We start from the raw sequence: 21,186 nt of genomic DNA on the forward strand, positions 1-21,186 counted from the left end.
AATAATTGTAACTGGAGGAAAATATTAAATAAATAAATGTAGTTGTTTTTAAAAATCATCTGTAAGGGTTCTGATCATGGCTCCAAGGCTTGGCTGGTAAAACATAACAAGCAACTCAGACAAAGGGGAACTTCATTCAGCTGAACCAACTCATGGTGTCCTCAATATAAATTCTCATTGATGTTCTTCCCCTGCTATGGCTAACTAAGTTCTCCATAAGTATATCATTTTGTCCCAGCTGAGAACTGACCCAAAATAACTGTTTTTTTCCTTAATTCATATTCAACATTCAGTTGATCAGTTTATAGAGAAGCAAAAGGTAAAACATTAGATAAAATATTTTAACAGGAAGCATTTAAGAAAGCATTCAATACCTTTCTTGTTTATTTTAGCAGAAGTTAGTGTTTTCCACAAATCCAAGCGAAAAAGGCCAAGGATTATAGAGAAGATATGATAAGCACTAGGGCCAAGAAGAGGCAAAGTGGAGGTCATTGTTCTCTGAAGGTACTTACCAGGGAACACAGGGATCCCTAACCCTTGGATCTTTAAAAAGAATAAGGAAGTGGAGTCAGGACTGCAATTGCTTAGATAAGGCATTTTAAAAGCCAGCTTGAGAACATGGATGGAGAGCTTCCTAACTTTGGACTAAGAATGTGTAGAGTACTTGGAGAGTAGTATAGTAATATGATTAGAAAAGGCAGTCACCATATGGATGATTTCAGTGATTTATGGGGGAGATTAAGAGAGAAAATGGCTTGGAGAGTGCCATTGAAGAACTGAGGAAGGAAGTGATAGTGACTAGCTGTGTTTGTTCTGATCTAAGGAAGATTACTGGGAGAAGGGGATAAAGGATAAGGCTGAGAAATGGGTCTGTACTGCATACAATAGAAAAAAGAATCATAGAAGACTATAAAATCTCATTCTGTCTATATAAATTCTAAATCATGAGTTTCTTCATGCTCACTTTTCTCATTTTTTCAGTTCTTTTTTAGAAAAAAATTGATTTCTTTGAGGGATAATCTAAAATATACAATATGCATAATTGCATCAGGAGATTCCTTTTCGGGTGATTCTACTTCTTGTTGTTGTTCAGTCATATCCAGTTCTTCATGACCCCAAGTGGAGTTTTCTTGGAAAAGATACTGAAGCGGTTTCTGGGACAATGTCCAGTTACCTGAGATATATCTTTCCACTGGTCCCACATGGCTCCAGAGGAAAAAGGAGGCTGGTGATTTTGCACAGCATTCTTTCATTTCAATTCAATTCACTTACGTATCATAACAGTACCTTCCTTGTGTCATTGCCTTCTTCAAGAACAAAAAACAAATGAACAATAGCTAGAATGATCTGCCATTTTCTTCTCCAGTTCATTTCACAGATGAAAAAACTTAAGCAAACAGAATTAAGTGACTTGCCCAGGACACAGCTATTAAGTATCTGCAGCCAGATTTGAACCAGGTCTTAACCTCCTTGCCTAGTTCTTTAATCTGTAAAACGAGATGGAAAAGAATATGGTAAACCAATCCAGGATTTCTGGGGGTAAAAACATACTTCAATGGCGTCACAATGAGTCAGACACAACTTAAAAATGGTTGAACAACAACAATAACTTCCTGATTCTAGACCTGGTATTTTAACCACTGTGCTATCAATTTAATTTCTGCTCCCTTTTAATTACATTAATTTTAAATAGCCATATTGCTGATTTCAATTAAGTTCTGCTTAAGAAGAAATGATGTCACATTCTTAGTCTGTACCACTATTTATAAACCATAGAAGAAACTTAAAGATTGTTTCTTTAGTTCTCTTCTTTTACAAATGAGGAAAAGGAGGCAAAGAGAGGTTTAAGTGACTTGTCCATTGTCACACATTTAATATATGTAAAAGACAATGTTTAATGCCAGGTCCTCTGGCTCTAAAGCCAATACTTTCTACACTGTACTGTACCACAAGTATTCAAATTCATACTATTTGAAATTATAATTATTTAAAATATGATTATTTGTTCCACTTCAATGGAAATATGCAGAGGGAATAGAAATTATGTTACTACTACATAGGATTCATTATTCACACTCATTAGGACCCAGGTGACTAAATAAATATGTGTTAATTAGCTTATTACTATTTTAGCCAAAGCTAACACTTGTACCATTGAAGGTATCATTAGCTGACTGATGATTTTTGCATATCCTTGTTCTCCCACTTGTTTTTCCTGATAAGAACGTTGAACTTAGATTCTAACCCTGTAATTAACTTAATAAAAAGGGATTCATTTCTAGGAGCTCATGCTGACAAAATCTGTTTGAATGTTTAAAAGAAAAACTGAACCACACAGTCCAATATTATGCAATTTTCATGAATGCAAAATTAAGTATTTAAATCACTATTTGTTCTTATATACATGTCTCAGCTTTTATGTACATAAAAGAGACTATGGTACAAAAGTTGTCTGACCCTTATAATTGCTCTGAATTGTGCTATATTAATCAATCAACCAAAATTTGTATGCCAACCTCTGTGGTAATCACTGAGGATACAAAGAAAAAAGGCAAATCTGAAGATCTTGAGAGGTTTGTCAATTTTGAACTCTGCAAGTTCTTCCAAATGTCTAATTCTGTGTATTATTTCTGCAATGCTCAAAATTATTTGTCTCCTCAATAATCAATGTTAGATCAAGAATTTGTTTTACTATTTGTGACTTAATAACTGTGGCTGAATAAGCTATATTATAATAGAGTGCTACCATATGTAGTTTATTGTTTTACTTGACAAAAAAAATAATATAAATATATATGTATATGTATCAAATATGTATATCAAAAATATACATCAAATATATATCAAGTGATAGTGTCAAAATGAAGATCTTATAAACTTTTCCAATGTTTATGGGAGTCTTCCATTTCTTTTTTTAAAACCAGTCTTTTAAAAATGGAGAAGAAAGAAATGTTCAGACAGGAATTAGTGAATGTTCATGGAATCCCTCTCTTCTGGACCATCGCAGAAGCATGGTCCCAGGTAGAAGGATTTGAAGCCAGACCAGACGATCTTCTCATCTCTACCTATCCCAAATCTGGTGAGTTATCAATTCATTAACACAATTACCAGCCATTTCTGTTACATACAGCCTATGTGTTACTAAGCCAATCACCACAAGACTCAGTACACTCATTGGACATCTCAAACATACGACCATTAGACAGATCTGATCCAGAGTAGGGTTGAAACCAGATTAAAATGGAGTTCCCATCAGATTTCCATGTATTGATTTGTTCATCTAAATATATATATATATATATATATATATATATATATATATATATACCTATACAGCTATACATGTGTGTTTTGTTCTTAATCAATATGCAACCCATGGAGGTATTTTTTTTAATAGTTTAGGGACACTGTTTCTATGTGAGTTTGACCCTATTGATCTAGACAACTTTTTAAGATTCAATGATTTTTCTACTCCCATGATTCCCTCCCACCTCCCAGATCAAATATAAATTGCTCTGTTTGGCATTCAGAGCCCTTTATGACTTAGATGTCTACTACCTATCCAGTCTTCTCACAACTTACTCCTCCATATGGACTCTTCAATCTAGGCTCCTTGGCTTCCTCCCTGTCCCATCAAAAAGATACTTCATCTCTCAGCTATGGAATTTTCTTTGGCTCTCCCTCATGCCTGTAATGTTCTACCTCCTCTTCTCTACCTGCCAACATCCCCGGATTCTTTTTTCTGGTTTTCTTTTAAACTAAATCCCATTTTCTACAGTAAGATTTTCTCAAGCCCTCTTAATTCTAGTGTTATCCCTTTCTTATTTGTTTATCCTGTACATAGCTTATACAGATTTTTTTGCTTGTTGTCTCCTGCATTAGATTATAAGCTCCTCAAGAGTAGCAACTGTCTTGCTTTTTTTTATCTCCAGCATTTAGTCTCTTAATAAATTTTGAATGACTGATTTAAGAAGGTAAATTACAGAGAAGTTGACAATCAGCAGTGGTTGAAGGAGTTTCTTTCCCTGAGATTTCAGTCCCTATTCCGATTTCTTATACGCTACCATTTAAATTCATTTTTCCACACATGGTCAAATGACTCCTACCAAAATTTGGTGAATCACTTCATTTAAAGAATTGAGGGTCTCAGCATTTTGGAAGGGTGACAGACTCTTTGGGCATTCTTCTGCAGCTTATGGACCTTTTGCAGAATAATTTTTTTTTTAATAACTAAGGGAAATGCTAGTTTTCAGTTCAAAGTTAGTGAAAATAAAGGTGTCATTTCCACCCCTCAATGTCATGAATCCCCCTGAAATTTATTGACAAAAAAAGCATCTATGGACCTCTGATTAAGAACCCCTCCTTTAAGTACACTGCCCTTAGCTGAGTTAAGTAGAAGAGCCCAAGTCCTTCTTGACTGAAGACCAATAAAATCTATGTCCTCTTTCTGCTTTTCCATCATCAAAACAGCAATATCATACACAAATGTCTCACAAGCAAAGGCTTCATCCTAATTAGTTCAGATGGATTATTAATTGGCTTGTATTAATCAACAAATTAGAAGAGTTTTGTATCTGTAGTACTAATAACTTGTATTCTCCAGTACTGGGTACGTCATTTGATTCTGAATTATCTTAATTGATTTTTTCTGTGTTTTGTAAGAACAATTTGACAAATTCAAGACCAACTAGATCTGTGGGACCTCAGTGCTATATAATCAAAAGCATTGTTGAGCCCCCTTTTTACCCACTTTTAATTTTAGCATAAATTTTTCAAGCAATTTCATTCATAAAAAGCATAACTAGCTAATATTTATGTAGCATATACTATGTGCCAGGAATTGTCTAAACATTTTACAATTTTATCTCATTTGATCTTCACAAAAACCCTGCCAGTCTGTGCCATTATTATCATTATTTTACAAATTAGGAAACCTGAGGCAAACATGGGTTAAGTGACTTACCCAGAATCACACAGATAAGAATCTTAGATGGGATTTGAACTCAGGTCCTACTGACTCAAATGCAAGTATTCTGTCCACAGAGTCATTTAGCTGCCTGCAGTTTCCTTGTGTGAAAATGCTCTTTTCTTTAATAATCATACTTTCATAAAACTGAAATAAAGTATTTTCTTAACTTAATTAATTTAATTTCTATAATTTGCTTTTTCAGGTACCACTTGGGCCAGCGAAATCTTGGATCTGATCTATAACAATGGAGATGTAGAGAAATGCAAACGAGATGCTATATTCAATCGGGTCCCTTTCATGGAACTGATAATGCCTGGATATGTAAATGGTATTTCTACTTAATGTTATCTTCATATTAGAATAAATCAATCATTTTCATATTCTTCCCATGATCTCTACAGCAGACATTATGAAAAAATATGGTGAAAAAAAAAAATCTTCAAAGCTAAAAAAAAAAAAAAAGTATAGGAAGCTACTCAAATGTAATCTTTGAAAATAACAAATTATAATAATTTAATCATCAGATAATAACAACAAATTCTTTCCCTTCATTCTTCAACCTCTTGGTGGTTAAGGGAACATTCATAGGGCAGTCACTGGCCAAGAAATACATCATTCCCTAAATTCAGATCTAAAGATTTTTAAACCTTTGTTCATATCCTAAAGGAAAATCTTGATTATGCATTTTTTTTAATAGGAGGAAGCGCTATCCCCAGGAAAAACAAGAACTCAGGCCAAGTCTTTGTTCCTCAACAGATCTCTCAAATAACAACATTCTTCCCCTGGTCTTTGGTAGCCCTGTTAAACCTCCACTGCTTAAGGTTCCCTCTTCTCTGAAGCTTGGCCCCAGGCTTCCTGACAGTTCCTGATGCTATCAAAACTTATCCCATAACTTGTTTCCCAGTTAAATAACAGAAAGGATAAGCACTAGGCTTAGCATGGGAAGGCTGAGTAGGTCTATCTCAAAGAGTTCTGAGGACTTTGGTGCTGAGCACATCTCTTAACATCTCTCAGCCTCAGTTTTTTCATCTCTAAAATGGAGATAATGTCATCTGTCTCAGAGGATGAATGGTAGCTCTTTGCACATCTTCAAATCATTGTATGGCCAATTGGACTCTGTCTAAATTATATTTCCCTCCGTTTCATTTGAAAAGAAGCCACCATAGTGTATTGAGCACTGGACTTGGCATTGGGAGTTCAAAGCCTATTTTGACACTGAAGTCAGTGAGTCAAGCTCTGACCAGCATTAGCTATGAAACAAATAAGAACACTAGGCCTATTTCCTCAGCCCTAACAGGATAAGTATGATGACACATGTTTGTATGATTGGTTTGCAGCCTGACTAAGGTCTTATAGAAATGTGAGCAAATATTCATTTACTTCATGAGCAATCAATTTCTCCATAATTTCTCCATTTGCAAAATGTAATTGGTAATGGCTTTCTCTAACCACCAAATGGCAGTGTTTAATTAATGAAATATTTATTACTGAAACATCTATAAGCTCCTAAAAGAAATGTTTAGAAAAATAGCTGAAAAAAGACCATAAAAGCCGAGTGTAAGACTAATCATTATTAAGAGGTGGGTTTGGATATATGGCATAGTATGTAGAGTGCTGGGCCTAGAGTCAGGAAGACTTATTTTCATGAATTCAAATCTGGTCTCTGTGACTCTGGGCAAGTCTCTTAATTCTGCCTGCCTCAGTTTCCTTAACAGTAAAATGGGGATAATAATAGCAGCATCTACCATAGAGGGTTATTGGGAAGATCAAATTAGATCATATCTGTAAAGTATTTAGCACAGAACCTACATAATAAGTACTTGTTTCCTTCCTTTCTTCCCTGAAGAAGACCAACTCTAAGTAGCCCACCAAGCCTGGAGACAGTTCAAATATGGCCTCAGAAACTTATTAATTGTAGGACCTTAGGCAGGTCACTTAACCCAAATGCTTCCCTTCGCCCCCTCCCAAAAAAAAGATTAGTTCTAAATATAAACTGACTTTGGCATATACATAGATCATGAAAAGTTAAATGATTTCCCCATAGTAATATAGCATATATATATACATATATAGACATATATATATATATGTGTGTGTGTGTGTATGTCTTTATTAAGTAGGACTTAAAACTATCTGGCTATTTCTGACTTCAAGTCTGGTTCCCTATTTAATTAAAAATGTTGTGTCTCCTGATATCATTATGCTTATTTAATTTCTTTTCTCTTCTCTTCTCTTTATTCCTAAGGCACTGAGACTTTTACCAGCCAAATTACCACCAGATCACCATCAAAAATAAAGATATTTGAATAGGACCATTAGCCTCCCAGGCAGGTTTGGTCCCAGTACATCAGTTTAAACTTAGCCAAATGAAACATCCCATATCCTATGAAAACTTTGTGTAATAAAGTATAATTTTGTCCAGTAGATTTTATAGAGTCAGTGCATTCTGAAGAAGGAAATGGAGCAGAGGATTAAGAACCCTAATTTTTATAGTTAGAGGACAGGCATTCCTGGGTGAACCTGTACAATTTACTTAAAGTCTCAATTTTATCTGTACAACAAGAAGATTTTACCTCCATCTTTTAAAAACCAAATAACCTCCATGTTGATTCTAATTCTAACCTATGAACTAATTCAATAGACTTAGAGAAAAATGATTCAACAAACCATGATTTTGCAGAATTAAACTTAGATTTTTTTTTTAATAAGATGAGGGAAAACATTGACCACACCATAAAATTAAATTTCTATGATTTATTAATTACATGATAAACTTTAACAAGGGAAGAACATGCTAATGATAAGTTGTACTAGAAGAGATATGAAGAGACAGAAGTAATCATTGCCAATCTTGTCATTTCTTTCCACAATTTACAGGTATAAAGCAGTTAGAAGAATTGAAGTCCCCACGCCTAGTGAAAACCCATCTGCCAGTGGAACTCCTTCCTCCCTCTTTGTGGAAGAATAACTGTAAGGTAATCAATTAGAAAGGAAAGAGGAGGCTGATAAGCTGGCCATCTCTAATCAGGCCTTCTATCTCCCATTAATGGAAGAGGTATTTCCTTCCCAGGGAGGAGATAATTACATAAGATCTTGTCTACAGGGATGGCATCCATATAATCAGAGATTCACAAAATCAAAGGTACAGAAGTTTTTAAATGGCTATCCTTTTATATAGCATTTTATGATCTGCAAAGTACTTTACAAAGAGTATTTCATTTTGTCCTCACAATTACCCTGGGAGATAGATCCTATCATTATTCTCATTTTTCCAGTGAGGAAACAAACTAATGTAGACTTCCATAAAGTCATACAGGTAGAAAATGTGTGGACCTGGATTTGAGCTCAGACTTATCTGGCCCCAGCTCTAGTGCTCCATCTCCTGGGCCACCAAGCTGCTTCTCTTTCTAGAGATCATTCCACAACAACACTTAGCTTCGATATATGCATGTCATATAATATAGCTGTCACATTCCCTATTTCCTTACCATTCTGGTATCCTAATGCCTGACACTATGCTTGACACATAGAAGATACTTTTAAAATAGATGAATAAATGAATTGAATGGAATCTATTCAGTAGTAGATATCCCTAACTGGAAAGTCACTTGCTATTGTGCACTCTTACCAATCATTCCACACACTTCTGAAGGATTACAATTTCTAAAGCACAGGTCCAAACAGATCACTTCTCAATTTAAAAAAACTTTTAGGACCACCAGTGAAATCTAGGATGAATAAAAATTCCTCTACTTCATCTTTAAAACCCTTCAAAACCTATTTCCAGCCCACTTTCCCAGCCCATAGTACAAATAATGTTTCTTCATTCGCTAAATTCTAGCAAAACTATACATTTTGCTATCCCCGGTGCTGAACTCCCCCTGTGTTCCTTACTGAGATCATTCATCTCACTTTCCCTCAGTTTCCTCATTTATAAAAATGAGGGAATTGGAAGTGTTAAATCTATGCTTCTATGGCTTTCTATTTCTTTATGGGTTATTCTTTATCTGGTTTGTGTCTTTCTGGGGTAATCAAACTGTCTCCTGTGCTTGTAATAAGCTCCCTCCTTACTTCTTCCCCAACATCCCTAGTTTCCTTCAAGGTTTAGCTGATATTCCAGGTCCTACAGAATTCTACTCCTTTATAAGTTCTCCCTAAAAAATTAACCTTGTATTTATTGTATGCTTTTTAATTTAATTTTCTTTGTATATCATTTCTTCCTCAAGAAGAACTTTCTTAATTTTCTTAAACTTTCTTAAAAGTAGGGATTCTTTTGTTACTTTCTTTGTATGTCTAGCACAATGCCTGGCACATAATAAAAATTTAATAAATACTTATTAAATAGATGAATAAATGGCTTAAAACATCATGTAGTAGCCAACATTTGTGACTTAGTAAGTAACATGTATCAACACAATTAGCCTTTTCTTTGATGACTGCAGGGCCTTTAATGTCATTCTTTTGGTAGAATGGGATAACTTCCCTTGGGCTACCTCCAGAGACAATTCTGGTACATCTGAAGGACCTAGTCTTTGAGAAGGCAATGGAACACCCTTACTGGCTACTGCACAGGAAGAGCTGCCTAGTCAAGGATAGGGAGAATAAAGGTCACAGAACTACCTCCCTACTTCCTGCTTCAAATAGAAAGTTACAGAGAGTTCCAGAACATGTGTTATTTCATGAAAACAAAAAATAGAGAGTGAAAGCAGAAGTTTTTTCTCTTTCAACTCTACCCTGAAAGTTCCCATGGTGTTGTCTTCTTGCCAGAGCATATGAAAAAAAAAAGACCTGGCAACCCCTATTATATCAAAATAATAACATCAAAGTATTGTAGTCATCAAAAAATTAAAATATACTGTACTTAAAGCTAGGTGTCCTAAAGGATAGAGTGCTAGGTCTAGAATCAGAGGGACTTGAGTTCCATCCTCCCTCAAATGCTAGCTGTAAGTCCATTAAACTCTGTCTGCTTTAGTTTTTTAATCTGTAAAACAGGAATTATATAAACACCTACCTTATTGGGTTGAAAGAATCAAATTTTTACTTAATATAAAGAGTTTTGCAAGCTTTCAAGAGTAAGCTGCTGAGTCATGAAAACTGACTGCTTTACTTTTAAAAATCCAATCTTGAAACTTCAAAACTCAACAAATTGAGATGAGATGCCTACTATGTGATAGGCACTGTGCCATGCATACAAAAATACTCCCTGCTTTTGTTTTTGGGGGAGCTAAGAGAATGGCATGTAAGAAAAAAAGTAAATATTTCAAATTCAAAATACAAAGTCTCCATACACCACAGAACAATAGCTCTTTTGTAGTAGAAGAAATGTTTTGCCATAGAATCACAAAATCATAGATGAAAAGGGACTCAGTTCATCCATCTCTCCCAAACCATAAGCCTTATCTATAAAATTCTCAACTATGATAGAAGTATTTTTTTTAATTTATAAATAGAATCTCAGGTGTTAAATTTATTTTCTTATGGTTGGCTTGTTTCTTCTGAAGATGGAATGCAGAAAAAAAAGATTTTAAATGAAGATTATAATTTAATTGGAGTTTGGTTAGCTAGGACTTTTTCATAATGGGGTATTAATAGTTCTGATGACATAATTTCCTTTGTTAGAAAACACAAATGCAGTAGTGTACTGGTGAATGTTTAATAACTGAGTTGTAGAGGACAGTTAGGTGACTGTGGATATAACTCTGAGGCTGGAGTCAGACCTGAGTTCAAATCCAGCCTTAGACATTTACTATCTATGTGACTCTGGTCAAATCACTTAACCCTCTGCCTCAGTTTCCTGATCTGTAAAATGAACTGGAGAAGGAAACAGCAAATCATTCCAGTATCTTTCCATTAAAACCCCAAATGGAGTCATAGAGAGTTAGATGTAACTTAAACAACTGAATAACCCCACAGGGAAAAAAATGTAAATTGAACCCACATTTCAACTTAATTAATCTACATTATTAACATTTTCTCCAACATTCTCTTAATTATAGATAATCAACAAAACAATAAATCAAGTCCTAATTGGTAGGTTTTTGCCAATATTTGATATATAAATTGTCATGCTGAAAATTTAAATCACTTACCTCAAGCCAATTCAAATTGACTACAGAGATCTGTAGTCTGGAGATCTGAAAATGGTGCCCACTCCTCTCCATGCTGTGCTAATACAAGTTTTGGAGGCCCTATGTCAGAGGACAGAGGTGGAAGCCTAGGTCTGAAAGTAGGAAGGGGCAGCATTTGTTACTGAAGTTACTTAATTATCTTCTTTTAAAGGAATACTAATTAAACTCCACAAATCTCCCATTTCTTCCCACAGATGATCTATGTAGCACGGAATGCTAAGGATGTTGCTGTCTCTTACTATTATTTTCATATGATGGCAAAGATGCACCAAGAGCCTGGTACTTGGGAGGAGTTTCTGGAGAAATTCATGACTGGAAAGTGTAAGACTAACTATTCAGTAATGAAATATTATTGTTCAGGTTATAAGCAGGCTGATTTCAAAACATCTGGAAAGACTTACACAAGAATTGTGGCTGGGTGAAGTGGGTAGAACCAAGAGAACCTTGTACACAGCAGTAACAAAATTATGTGATGATCAACTGTGATGGCTGTGGGCTCTTTCCACAATGAGGTGATTCAAGGCAGTTCCAATAGACTGGAAATGGAAAGGGCCATTCTCATCCAGAGAGAGGACTATGGACATTGAATGGGTATCCCAACACAGGTTTTTTATCTTTACCTTGGTTGTTGTTGTTTATTTGCTTGTGTTTTTCTTTTTTCCTTTTTGATGTGATTTTTCTTGCATAGCATGATAAATGTGGAAATATGTTTAGAAGAACTGAACATGTTTAACTTATATTGGATTATTTGCTATCCAGGGGAGAAGGGAGGGAGGGAGAAAAATTCGGAATATAAGGTTTTACAGGAGTGGATATTGAGAACTATCTTTGCATGTATTTTGAAAAATAAAAAGCTATTATTATTTTTTAAAGAGGAAGGGGAAAAGACTAATTATTCATTGGATTTGAGCTCAAAAGCAAGAAATACTCAATGATTGAATGACTGAATAAAGCATCATGGAGTTCACAGTGAATTAAAATATGTTGACTGAGGTCCCTTTATCTATTTCCTATCTTCTTGGACAACTGGTGGCATAGAAAATAGAATGTTAGGTATTGAGTTAGGAAAACTTGAATTCAAACCCTTACTCAGACACAGACATTCAAGACATTGCATAATATTCCTTTGACCGTCTCCCCAATCATCTTCTGTAACTCACCACCAGATCTCCTCCACCAAAAATGTCTCTACTCATTTTTTTCCCAAGACTGTCTTAGACGGGTCTCTATTTTTACTCTTGTTCATGATATTCTACCTGCCTAATATGCCCTTCCCCGTCTTCTTTTATGATTTAATTTTGATTTATTCTTCAAGGCTTTGCTTATGTCCCAATTGGAGAGTTCCAAAGAAGATATCCAGTCCAACCCTCCATTTAAAAAAAAAAAAAAAATTTGAATCCCAGAGAGGCAAAGAACTTATGCATTCCATCTAGATTGCTAATGTATTGAGCAGGGACTACTTGTTTTTCATGTCTTTTTTTATTCCAAGGAGTTAGTGCCTTAATTGTATCAGTATTCAACAGACAATTGAGGCATATTGTATTACACCAGCAAAATATAAGTTCCTTGAGGAGACAGGCTTCTTGTTGTTTTTTCCTTTATATCGCTAAAATTTAAGAGTGTTTTTAACAAAGCTGGCACTTAATAAATGCTTCTTGAATTAAAATGGGATGACATGATGATAGTGACAATAATAAGAAATGGAGGTGGATTTTAAAGGTCTTTCCTTCCTATAAATCCTTTCTTCCTCTAAATGTCTTCTCTTTTGTAACTTAGTGAGTTTTGGTTCCTGGTATGACCATGTGAAGGGCTGGTGGGAGAAGAAGAAGGACTATCGTATCCTCTACCTCTTCTATGAAGATATGAAGGAGGTGAGAGAAAAAGAACCCTTTTCCATATGAAACTCTATGTACTTCCATTTTTCCCTTGAAACTCTCTTCAAGAAGTAATTTTTCAGATGCAACTATCCTATGATCTATCTTCTTCTGACAAAATGTCTCATACTCTGTTTGTGGAGATTAAGAGAGATGAATTGGACATGAATATTCAATTAGATGGATTCAAAACTAGTTTGAATGACCAGACTCAAAGAGTTATTGTGCATGATTCGATAACAATAGCACAGAAGGTCTCCAGGGGGTTGCTCCATATATCTGTGCTTTAACCTGTTATTCAGCATTTTTATCAATGACTCAGATAAAGTCATAGATGGCATATTCATCCAATTTGCAGATGACTCAAAGCTGGGAAAGATAGTTAACATACTAGACAACAAAGTCAGGACCCCAAAGTGCCATTCAAGGTGGAGTATTAGCCTTGCTCTAACAAGATCAAACTCAGTAAGAATAAATATTAAGTCTTATTCTTGAGTCCCAAATATATACATATATATATATACATATATATATATATATATCAGCTTATTTTTCCTGAGATCCCCTCGAGTTGTCTGATTAAGACAATTGCTTTACCTATTTATTTTTGCCACTCTACATTCATTTTGTGGTGATGTTCTATTTATGGAAAAAAGTTGGAGAGCTTGGAAATTTTTGACACACTCTGTCATCTTCCCAGAATGCCGGAGAAAGCAGGTTTTCTTTAAAAAAGAAAGTTGAAGGATTTTAGTGGACCATAAGGTCAATGTAAGCCAAAAGTTATATGGCACCCAAAAAAGCTAATATTGTCTTCAACTTCAATCAGGGAAGCATAGCTTCTAAGAAGAGGAAATGTAAGTATTGTGCCATCATCAGCCATATGGAATATAGTCCTCCTTTTTAGAAGGATATTGATAAGCTAGAAAATATTCAGAGTAAATAGCCAGGAAGGTAAAGGACCTTGAGACCATAATGATTCCTTGAAGGAACAGGATAAATCAGATAAGAAAAGATGTGAGAGAACTTAATAAACTGTCTTCAAGTATTTGCAGGGCTTTCATTTGGAACAGAGTTTTCATGTGGTTTTTTTTGTTTGTTTGTTTTTTGTCCAAGAGAATACAAATAGAAGCAAGAAATGGACATCATAAAGAAAGTAATTTATGTATGATGTCAGTAAAACACTTCCTAAAAGTGAGAGCTGTCCCAAAGTGGAATGAGCCATTTTGAAAGATTGTGGATTAACTTCTTTGGAGATTTTCAGACAGAAACTGCATAACCATTTGTTGTCTATGTTACACTGGGGAATTTCTCTCAAGTATGAGTTGAGATACCTAGCCATTATAATCCAAACTTTAAAATTCTATGATTCCATGATTCTCTAGGACCCAAAACGTGAGTTATTGAAAATACTGAAATTCTTGGAAAAGGATTTGCCAGAAGAGATTGTGGATAAAATCCTCCATCACACCTCATTCAAGATAATGAAAGACAACCCAACAGCCAATTATACAATGATAACAGAAAAAGAAATGGACCACAAAGTATCTCCTTTTATGAGAAAGGGTAAGAGGAATGCTCATATTCAAAAATTACTTTAAATCTCATCTAATCCAGCCCTCAAATTCATTGAGACTAGTGAGGGTAGGAATTGGGAGAAATAATAACCATGAGTAGTTTTTTTGTCGTTCTTCAGTAATTGTTGGTTATGTCTGACTCTTCATGATCTCATTTGGGGTTTCTTGACAAAGATTTCCTTCTTCAGCTCATTTTACAGGTAAACTGAGTTAAGTGATTTGCCCAGGGTCACATAGCCAGTAAGTGTCTGAGGGTGGATTTATAATTTTGTCTCTCTGACTCCAAGTCTGGTGCTCAATTCACTACACCTCCTACCCACCCTATGAGTGTCTTAGAAAGGTAATAAGGTGAGGGCAAGAAGAAAATACAACTAAAAGGTAGTATGTGGCAAACATCTTTACTCCCACAGATCTTACCTGTTGGGAAGCCTTCATGGGAGAACTTTTCCTTGGCATGCAAAGCCATTATCCCAACCAATGTCTTTTCTGAGACCCTTTATTGAGGCAAGACACCTTGGGCTACTGAAATGACCTGGTTTTCCTCATTTAGGAGAGTGTCAATAACTGTAGGAGAAATAGGAGCAAGGATGGCTGGGGGATGGTGGGTGTACTTACTGAGCAGCTCTCTCATTGATAAAATAAATAAATTAATCCACATGATCATCAAAAATCCTTCTGGTTCTACAATTCTACTTTATATAGTTAGCATTCTTTGAGTAAAAGTTGTGGATGGATAAACAGTTGAAATGGTATGGGATTTGGAGCTTAGAATAGTTGTTGGGGATTTGGGGATTAGCCTACTTGTGTTCTGCTATTGTTGTTCAGAAATTCAAGTGAGACAGACAGAAAAAGAGAAACAGAGAGAGAAAGAGAGAGAGAGAGAGAGAGAGAGAGAGAGAGAGCGCTTATTATATTCCAGGCACTATGCTAAGCACTAGGGTATAAAAAGAAGCAAAAGACACATAATCTAATGAGAGAAATATAAAAATATGCAATCAAGGGTATCTGCTTGAACAAATTTGGAGATATGAAGATATTCAATTACATACTTATTAAAATAATAAAGTTCCTTGTTGGGATTTGCTAAAATTGGGTTTTCCTAAATAAATTGGATAGACCTGGAGTCTAGGATAGAGGCAAGACCAGGAATCAAAAATATTAAAGCTCAAATCCAGCCCCAAACATTTAATAGCTGTGTGATCTTGAGCAAGCCATTAAGCTTCTGCCTCCTTTAGTTTTCTCAAATGTAAATTGGGGATAATAGCAAAAATCCCTACTTCTCAGGATTGTAATGAAGATCAAAGGAGCTCTTAGTGCAGTGCCTATCATATACTAAGCACTATATAAACGAAAGTTCTTGCTATTATTACAAAGGAATTATCTTTATAAATGTATTTCATAAACCATAAAGTGTGTTCTAAAAGTCTAAGTGAAATTTCAAGATTTTAAAGTTTAAAATACAAAAGAGGATCAAAGATTTAACAATGTTACACAGTTATCTATTAATCTGAGAGCAGCTAAATGGCACAATAAATAGAGTACATGGTCTAGAATCAAGAAGACTCACCTTCCTGACTTCAAATCTGTCCTCAGATACTGACTAGTTGTGTGATACTGGGAACTCACTTAACTCTATTTCCCTCAGTTTCCTCATCTGTAAAATGAGCTAGAGAAGGAAATGGCAAACTGCTCCAGTATCTTTGCCAAGAAAATCCCATAAGGGATCATGGAGATTTGAACATGCCTGAACAGCAACAAACCCATTTATTTAAGGCTTAAAACTGTACTAAGTCTTCAGGGACATTCTGTATTAATGCTAAAAGTTATTTGAATATTAAATGCTATTATGTTAACAATTCTCCCTGATATCTACAGATATCCAAGCTAAAAGAAAAACTGAAGGAATTCTTAGCGCAGTGAAGAAAACACTGCTCTTAGAAACAGGAAGCATCATTTCTTGCGTTCAAATCTGGACTCAGATACTAGCTGAGTGACTCTGGGCACATCACTTACCCCTATTTGCCTCAATTTCCTCATCTGTAAAATGAGCTGGAAAAGGAAATGGCAAACCATTCCAATATCTTTGCCAAGAGAACCTTAAAATAGGATCACAACGAGTTGTACAGGACTGACATGACTGAATAATGACAAAGAGAAATAGTTATGATATTCAAATACCCCCAGGGCAGCTAGCCTATCTTCTTTAAAAGCCATATTTCACCCATTTTCATTCTAAAGGATTTTGGTGGAAACCTTTTTGAATTCTTCATATTCCAAATCTGGGTTCAATAAGATTAGCAAGAAAATGAAACTGTTCAAATTTTAAATCCTAGAATCCTTTACTGGGTGGTTCAAGAGCTATTTAAGCCATGATTGCTCAGATATGTTGGAAAAACCACCGATTTAGTGAGAATAGGTGAAGCAAAGTTCTGGAATCAAAATACAAAGTTTAGGCCATGATTTGGAAAGCAGACTAAAATTGGTTTGATGGGAAAGTGATACAATGTGTTAATATTCTAACCTTTCTTTTCTGCCAGGGATTGCAGGTGACTGGAAGAATCAGTTCACCGTAGCCCAGTATGAGAGATTTGAAAAAGATTATAACCAGCAAATGGAAGGTACTACACTGAAGTTTCGGGATGAGATCTAAGGAATGTCTCTCTTCCCTCCAAACTTCTGAAATGTTTTGCAAGAAGAAAAACACCTAGCGATAATATGTATAGGCTTTGAACTTCTGTAGTTGCCTGACTTAGCAGTTTACATAGATAATGCTAAGAAAAGTCCAAAGCCTTTACATCAGAAAGAATGATTGTCCAAGATTTCTTAATAAACTGTCTGGTCAAATGTTTGTATTGTCTTAAAGAATAAAATCATGAGATGGAACAATAATTTTAAAAGTATCCAATTACATATTTTCCTATTACACAGTATTGTCCCTAGAGTTGAACAATGCGTACTTGTCCAAGAGCAATGAAATTTAGAAAGTTGAAAATTTTGAAATGATCATTTTAAAAGGTTATAAACTTTTTAAAGTTAATTTGTGTTGTATTTGATAGATTGTGGAATCCAGTAGAATTAAAATATACCTCTTTAACAAAGATTATTAGTTCAAAGTGGAAATTACCAGAAGGTAGAATATATGCCAGAAATTAATTCCTCGCTAGTTGGAGCCCACCAAGTTCCCAATCAAGGTGGTAACCTAAGCACATTCTATAAATTTCCCTTAACAAAGTTCAGGATATTTGTATCTCTCTTACTCAACTGACTTTATCTTAATTATTTCCTGTACTGTTTTTACATCATATGTTTTAAAGTTAATTTAAGGTCACATTTTGATCTCTCTACCCTAGATATCAAAACAGTTATAGTTCTGTGCTACCTTGTTTCTTCAAGACTTTAATATATAGGTAGTAGAAAGGATTAAATGATGTGTGGTTGGTGGAAGAAAAGCTCAGCATGAGGGAAGCTAAAAACCTAAACCTAAAAACAACCTTCAACGAAACTAGTCCCCAAATTCCTCACTGTCTCCTCCCATGAAAAGTGGAGTGTGTCAAATCATTGATGAGTTTTTAACAGAGTCTATGCCAGAGTAGTAATATTTAATAGGTAATGACCTAAGTTTCAGCTAATCAAAATGGCTGCATTATAATCTTAGAACAATTCAGTGTTTTGATAGTTACTTTCTCCATGGATATATTTTCTATAATGATGATATAAAATAATATCAAGAAAGCAACAAATAAATATAGTGAACAAATAGCAAAAATGGCAAGATTTCCTTGTTACCTTCTCAGAACACATCTTTCAGAAATTATTTAGTAAGCATTTGTCATCACTTTTAATAGAATTACTTAATTCACTGAGTAATTACACGGTGTGAGACTATACTTAGTCCTGTGTTAGGCAACATGAAGGATATGAAAACTTAAGACACAGACCCTGTCCTCAAAAACCTTACAATCTTCTTTGAGTGGCAAAGCAGAACAGAAACAGCAAAAGAACAAAGCAAAATGTTGAGATATCAATTGTTAGAGTAATGAATGTTCAGAAAAAGGACCACTATTCACTATTCCAAAGATTCAGACTATTCACATTTGATTTCAAAACTTTGTGACAACTATCCTTGACCACTGGTGTAAAAGGTGTTTCATTCCTAAAGGTCTTGGGTTCTGGGTCCTAGGCTTTATTCACCTAGATGTGAGATTAAGCAAGTGAAGGTGGTAACAGTGATCTGACCCATAAAGCAACACCACTCCTATCTCATTGTTTTTTGCTTTGCTATTCTAGCCAGGCTGGCTTGCCTGCCCTGTTGGTGGTAATCAACAATTTGGGTTGACTATAGCATGGAAGGTAGACCCCCTCTTCAGAAGGGAGATTGAAAGGAATTCCCTTTTTCAAGAATAACTGCAGGAAACTGCATTTCCAGAATAACTGGAATGGAAGTAGGCCAATGGTCTAGGATAGTGGAAGGGCAATGTTGTCATTGAAATACTTGGGCTTAACCTGTTCAGTAGCATTTGGACAGCAGTTGCCAATGGGCCGATTCAGTGGATACATTCTCTACAACAGCTCCTTCCATCAGTGATAGTTTCAGGAGTCAATAAAACTCTACAGTATGGTAAACATTATAAAGCACCTATTATGTGCCAGTCACTATGCTAACTAAATCCTGGAATAAGTCAATAACAAGAGTAGTGGTCAAGAATCTAGAGCACAAAATGTTTGTGGCAGCCCTCTTTGTAGTTGGCTAGAAACTAGAAACGGAGTTGATGCCCATCAATTGGAGAATGACTGAATAAATTTTGGTATATGAATATTATGGAATATTATTGTTCTGTACAAAATGACCAGCAGGATTATTTCAGAAAGGCCTGTAGAGAGTTACATGAACTGATGCTGAGTGAAATGAGCAGGACTAGGAGATCATTATATACTTCAACAACAATACTACATGATGATCAATTTGATGGACGTGGCCCTCTTCAACAATGAGATGAATCAAATTATTTCCATTTGTTCAATAATGAAGAGAACCAGCTACACCAGTGAAAGAACTCTGGGAAATGAGTGTGAAAAAATAGTTGCAATAATGTGTGGAAGCAAGGGAGATAGCACCAATATCTTTTGTCATGACTTCCACATCCAAGTGGCTTCAACCACTGGGAAAGCAGAAATTAAGAGGTCACAAGCTTCTCTGCAATTTAACCAAGAAAAGGTTATAGAGTTAGTAATTAAGAAATGTTTGGCAAATTTAGAGAAAGCTGATGAGGTGGAAAGCCAGACAACAGAGTTAAAAAGAGCAGGAGAAAAGTTGAGGAGTGACTGACATAATTTTTTCTGACAAGATGTATAATGGTAGGCAATAGGGACGAATGAAACAATTGAGAGTTTTTTGAGGATGAGGGAGATATAGGCAACAAGGATACAGGCAATAGAGGAGGAGAGATTTAAGAGAGAGTGGACATGACAGAGGAAGCAATCACCTGAGAAGACAGAATGGAATGGGGTCCCCTGTTCAGACAAAGGGGTCTGACTTGGCAAAGAAAAGGGCATCTCTTCATGTCAGAAATGAAAGAAGGAGATAGGGAATGAAGGAAATAAAGTGAAATTTTAAAAAGGAAAGAAGTGGGGCCAATAGCCTCAATTTTTTTTTCATGAAATATCCTTAACTGATAGAGTTGGAGGAGAGTTTTTTTAGGTTTCAATAACTGTTGAATTGGATAGGAATAAATAAATATGTAAAAATAGATAAATAAACACAGATGCCTGGCTACAGAAAGTGTCCAGCTGAAATTATATAACATATAACATATAATTATATAACAAATTTATGATGGACCCAACGGCGGTTTTTTCCAGTTCCATTCAGTAGCAAGTCAATAGGAGAAAAAGTTGCAAATGATGGAAGTAATCCAAGGCTGGAGCTTGGTAAAGCATGCTTGATGATAAGATAAGGGTTAAGAGTGTACACTTGAATTGGGTCACTGAAGGTTTGAGATAGGGAAAGAAGGAGAATAGAGCTAAAGATTAGGTCATTACTGGGAAGAACACTGCCAGGTGGAAAGATTGAAGGTTACAGTGAAAATGAGAGTTACTCTTTCTGCCTCAAATCTCATCCATCTTCCAGTCAAAAGTCATGATTAGTCTAACGTCCAGGTCTGGCCATATGACTCAACCTCCCCCACACTCAGTAAACCACAATGTCTCCCTTCTACCTCTAATATAAAATAAAATCTCTCTCTCTTTTTCTCTTGCTCTCTCTATTCTCTCTCAATTTCTCTCTCTACTTTCTTTCTTTCTCTTCCTTTCTCTTTCTCTCTTTCTGCTTTCCTTCTTTCCTCCTTCCCTCCCTCTCCCTCTCCCCCCTCCCTCTCTCACTTTCCCTCTCTTCCTTTCCCTCTCCCTCTCCCTTTCTTTTTCTCTTTCTCTCTCCCTTTTTCCCTCTTTCTCTCTCTCTCTCCCTCTCCCTCTCTTTTTCCTTCTCCCCCTCTCTCTCTGTCTCTGTCTCTCTGTCTCTTTTTCTGTCTCTGTCTGTCTGTCTGTCTCTCTCTCTCCTTATAAATCCCTTCTCATAATATGCTTTTCTACTTTTACAGTCTTCTTACACTACAGTCCCTTCCAAGCACTTACCAGCCACAATA

The 21,186-nt window shown here is 35.5% G+C and overlaps 1 protein-coding gene across 1 annotated transcript in view; it reads left to right on the top strand.

Moving 5' to 3' along the window:
* Positions 1-17,452, top strand: part of LOC100926253 (sulfotransferase 1 family member D1-like) — a 28,928-nt gene extending 11,476 nt beyond the window's left edge. Inside the window, exons 2-8 of the mRNA XM_003774247.4 lie at positions 2,925-3,079; positions 5,172-5,297; positions 7,847-7,944; positions 11,292-11,418; positions 12,874-12,968; positions 14,354-14,534; positions 17,083-17,452. Coding sequence (XP_003774295.1) covers positions 2,935-3,079; positions 5,172-5,297; positions 7,847-7,944; positions 11,292-11,418; positions 12,874-12,968; positions 14,354-14,534; positions 17,083-17,195 — 885 coding nt within the window. The 5' untranslated portion in view covers positions 2,925-2,934 and the 3' untranslated portion in view covers positions 17,196-17,452. The remainder of the gene's footprint in view (positions 1-2,924; positions 3,080-5,171; positions 5,298-7,846; positions 7,945-11,291; positions 11,419-12,873; positions 12,969-14,353; positions 14,535-17,082) is intronic.
* Positions 17,453-21,186: the final 3,734 nt, after the last annotated feature.

The sequence above is a fragment of the Sarcophilus harrisii genome, chromosome 6 (assembly GCF_902635505.1).
Source record: "Sarcophilus harrisii chromosome 6, mSarHar1.11, whole genome shotgun sequence".
Lineage (NCBI taxonomy): Eukaryota > Metazoa > Chordata > Mammalia > Dasyuromorphia > Dasyuridae > Sarcophilus > Sarcophilus harrisii.